General features: G+C 34.0%; 1 protein-coding gene across 1 annotated transcript; it reads right to left on the reverse strand.

Moving 5' to 3' along the window:
• Window positions 1–2,937: 2,937 nt before the first annotated feature.
• On the reverse strand, window positions 2,938–4,451 carry LOC113330717. The gene is made up of 3 exons (XM_026577548.1): window positions 3,902–4,451; window positions 3,616–3,758; window positions 2,938–3,198 (listed from the first exon to the last, which is right to left on the reverse strand). The coding sequence occupies exons 1-3, from the start codon at window positions 4,449–4,451 to the stop codon at window positions 2,938–2,940; spliced, it is 954 nt and encodes a 317-aa protein (XP_026433333.1).
• Window positions 4,452–4,718: the final 267 nt, after the last annotated feature.

The following is a 4,718-nucleotide window of genomic DNA, read 5'->3' on the forward strand; positions in this document are numbered from 1 at the left end:
AATTATTTTTCCTCCCTTTTCATTATTCGTGAATATCTTTTGAGAAATGAAATCATATTTTGAGCGTGTTTCCATGATGAGGAGCTAAACCCATTCTATGGGGCGACGGAGGAAGCCAAGTTTCACAAATGTGGTAATTATATGAATTCTTGTTACGACTATTTGCACTGTTATTCAATTGATTTATGAGTTTCATTGAATGGTTGTGATTACAATTGTTGGGTCATGCTTAGCTTAGATGTTTTGATGTCCCATGATTTAGTTTTACACCCATTACTTTCGAATCCACCTTAGGCAATGAATTAGAGTCAAAAAAAACTTTATCATTTGAGCTTTTATTGTGTAGAATTGATATCTGAACCATATGAGTGCGGAAATTGGTGGAATCCTAGCTCTAGTCTCTCCATAATTTTCACAACACTTTTTACTTTGAGTTTGTTATATTTTTAACTTTAAAACTAGATCTAAAATCTGCTTTCACAAGTCTCAACGAACCTATTACTACAACATTATTCAAAACCCATCAATTTTTGGCGCCGCCGACGCAGACTTGTCTTTAAGCTAGAATTTTCAGATCTATTTTTTTTTCAGTTTCTTCTATTTTACTTTTCTTTGGATATTTATCTTTGTGCTACAGGTTTGGAACTTGGAACGAAAAGAAATTGAGCCAAAGACTTTGGTATCTAAATGATTTGGAGTCAAATATAAAAGCTAAAAGAAAACGAAAAGAAAGACAAAGAATTTTATTTATTTTATTTTATTTTAGATTTTTATATTTTCTTTTATTTGTTTTTTAGATTTTATTTTTAGAAATTGTATTAGCATATCTTTTATTTTTGTAAATTTTCTTTTATTTTGCACTTTCCTTTTTGAACATTGGACACTGGGACATTTTTATTTAAAACCCTAAGGAACGGTAAAATTAAATATAAACTGTTTGCAGAGAAGGACGACAATTACGATATCGCCTCAGCCCCTCGGGTTCGTACACTGACAAAGGAGTCGGTGGCCGAGTTAACTACAACGGTTCTTCGCCCGTCTGGTACGGGAGGTAAGTTTATATGAACACCCGCGAATCCCCTGTCAGCGGGTTTACTGTCTTCCTTCATATGCTTATATGTTGAGGACTGAAAACGGTTTAAATTCCTAGTAAAGGGAAAGGCCTGGCCATACAAGATAATGGTTTGGATTTCATCACCGTTCTCTTCTTGCACGCCTTAGGAACATACAACCTACGCGAACCTAAGCTTAAAATACTGTCTAGAACGAGACCGATATGGTAACGAGCTTAATAGGAAAGTCGTTCGAAAAATATTGGTTGATCTATTAAGCAGACTTCGAAGTTCATGATGGTTAATGTAAGTTGAGCGTGCCGCCTTGTAACCAAAGTGAATGTTTTTCCAGTGAGGCCTGGGTGTCAAAGCTCCATTAAGCTTCCCTTGTCTCTATTTAACTCAGATTGATTATAGAGAGGTTTGCTTAAATTATAAAGAATTGCCTTTCGAAAGAGTATAAGCTGGTCTAGAAACAATCTAAGGGATCCATCATGCTTGTTGTTTGCTAGAAATCAGAAGGTTTGTTGTGGTGGAGTCAGCCTTGTGTGTGTTTGTTTACAACTTCCCTTCCTTTAAGGATTTTTTCTTCTTTTTGTTTTTCTAGTGTATGCACGATCGAGGTCATTAGAGAACGGGCTTGGAAAAGAGACACTCTATGTCGATTGATTAGTGAAAAACCTAGTAGTTCTTCTTGTGAAGGCGGGGAGATCGAAGACTCTTCTTTTGAGATCCCTGTCTTTGGAAATTTCAGTTTTGAAAACTTGACACTTAGTGAAGAAAGTACTCCTAGTCATTTGGTAGTGTCAGAAATGGCAACGTTAAAAGCTTTGTTGAACCCAACTAGGACCTCTCGTCCGTCATGTGTCAAGTTAGCTTCTTTTTTTTTTCTTTTTTTTTTTGCTTAATCACATATTATATTAAGATGAAAGAAAATATTGTTAAATATTACAAGTTAAATTCATGAAAAAAGAGAATAACCAACTACATAGGTATTAAAAGATACTAGCACATTCTATAATATGCAATATCAGGCAATTCTATTCTTGATAAAAAAACTTGGTCTTCCATAGTAAGTCTTCCTTGGACCTGCTGCCAGTAGAGCTCCTTTTTTTTGCAGCTGCATCTGCAGAAAAGCTAGTTTCCCTGAAACTATGCCTGAACTGGAGAGAGTGAATCTTAGCAATTTGCTTGTTCCATATCATTTTGATAAACCATGGCTTTCTATTTTCTACAAATTCAGTTACCACAGTTTTGGAATCTGAGTTGAGAATTATATCTTGAATCTACCATTCTACAGCTAATTCAACTGCACAGATGATTGCATATACTTCTGCAATATAATTTGTTGCAATGCCAATTCCTCCAGAGATGACTCCCAATACTTGACATAAATGATCTCTTATTACTACTCCTAAACCAACAGCTCATGGATTTCCAAATGATGCTCCATCATAACAAAACATGACAATTCCAGTATTTGGTGGTATCCAATAGCAAGGTATGATGCAGTGATATTTAAGTTTTCTTGGTTCCAAATTAAAGAAGAGAATTACCTGGTCATCAATATCAGCACTCCACTTATGGCTTTTAATTCCTAGTTCTCCTTCAAAGACTGTCTTTTTAATTCTGCTCTTGAAACTTTGAATATTTGGCTTAACTTGCTCAAATAACATCTTATTTTTTTTTGAAACCACAGATCTTTTAAGATTGCACAAGCAGTAATACCCCAGCATTCTTTAATGAATGGACTCTTGCCTTTAGCATTATTCCACACTTCTTCAAAATATTTAGGAATTTTAACTTTAAATACAAGGCATATCTAACTCCATATTTCTTTAATGAATCTGCATTCCCACAACAAACGATGCATATTGTCTTGATTTTATTCACAAATGCACCATCTAGAAGCAAGTTCAAACCCTCTTTCAACCAGTATAGTATCATCTGCATATATCCCCTGAACAAGTTTCCAAATGTTGCTTGCTATAGAAGGATGAAGATATGAATTCCAAATTTTCTTGTAACAATGCAAATGTTGTTCTTTATTTCTGATTAGATTTATGGCAGAGGAAGTTGCAAAGTTACCTTCGATGTTACCTTTCCAAATTAGGTTATCATTTCCAGTACCAATTTCAGACAGAGTCTAATCATAAATAATGAGTTTAAGATGATCAGATAAATTCCATTTGCCTTCCTTGATTAAGTATGACACCTTCATGTTGATGTGAGCTTTTACATAATCAGGATATCCAACATTTTCAATGATAGGAGAATTACTAATCCAAGGATCAAACCAAATGGATATTTTTTGACCATCTCCTATGCACCACCTTATATTTTCTTTTAAGTGATTCCAAGCACATTTTAAATCTGGCCAAATTGATGAAAGTTGCCAGTTATTCTTCCACTGTCCTTGTTTATCCTGATATTTAGCTTTGATGAATATAGCCCATTCTTCACCACAATTTATTATTCTCCACAGCAGTTTCATTAAAAGTGATTTGTTGAGAAATTCCAGTCTTTGAATGCCCAATCCACCTTCATTATAAGGTGAACATACCTTCTTCCATGAGAGAGTTTTAAACTTTCTAGTCTCTCCATTTCCAGACCATAAAAAATTCCTGATTATCCTCTCACATATTTTGATTACTAATTGTGGCCACATATACACTGACATGCTATAGATTGGTATACTACCGAGTACTGATTTTATTAATACCAACCTATCATTAAATGACAGTAATTTACCTTTCCAAGTAGCCAGTTTCTTTGTAAGAGCTCCACCATTAGCCAAATTGTTGAAATTTTTACTCTGCCATCTTGTATAATTACTCATAAATATTTACCAGGTAAAGAAATTACTTCCATTTCCATTAATTCTTTAATTTGCATAGTCCTTGCAGCTGTCGTTCCATCCACAAAGAGCTTGCTTTTACTTTTATTAATCATTTGACCTGAACTTTTCTGATAATCTTCTAGAAGCTTCATCAGATTTTGAATGTTTTTCTTTGCACCATTACATAATATGAACACATCATAAACAAATAACATGTGAGAAGGATGAATTCCATTTCTTATTACCATTGGAGTTATCTTGCCTTCAGCTAACAATTTGGAAATATTTATACTAAGAACATCTTCCATTAGCACAAAAAGAATTGGAGATAGTGGATCTCCTTGTCTTAATCCTCTACCAACTGAGAAGAAGCCATTAGGACCACCATTTATCATTACTGAGACTTTTGCAGATTCAAATAAAGTACTCAACCATTGACACCAAGTGACTGAACCATATTTGATTAGAACTTGGAATATAAATTTCCAGCTCACAGAGTCATAGGCTTGTGATATGTCTAACTTGAGTCCAATATTACCTCCTTTTCTTTTCTTCTTCATTTCATTTATCATCTCATAAGAAAGAACTATTTGGTCTTGTATATTCCTCCCTTTTATGTATGCCACTTGCTGTGGAGAGATGAGCTTGTTCATAAGACATGAAATTCTGGTTGTGATGATTTTGGTGAACATCTTGAAACTTACATTGCTCATCCCAATTGGTCTAAATTGTTTAGGAGATATTGCACCTTCAATTCCAAAGATAAAATCTAAAAGAAAACGACAAGAAAGACAAAGAATTTTATTTATTTTATTTTAGATTTTTAT

Source organism: Papaver somniferum, unplaced genomic scaffold, assembly GCF_003573695.1.
Source record: "Papaver somniferum cultivar HN1 unplaced genomic scaffold, ASM357369v1 unplaced-scaffold_118, whole genome shotgun sequence".
Lineage (NCBI taxonomy): Eukaryota > Viridiplantae > Streptophyta > Magnoliopsida > Ranunculales > Papaveraceae > Papaver > Papaver somniferum.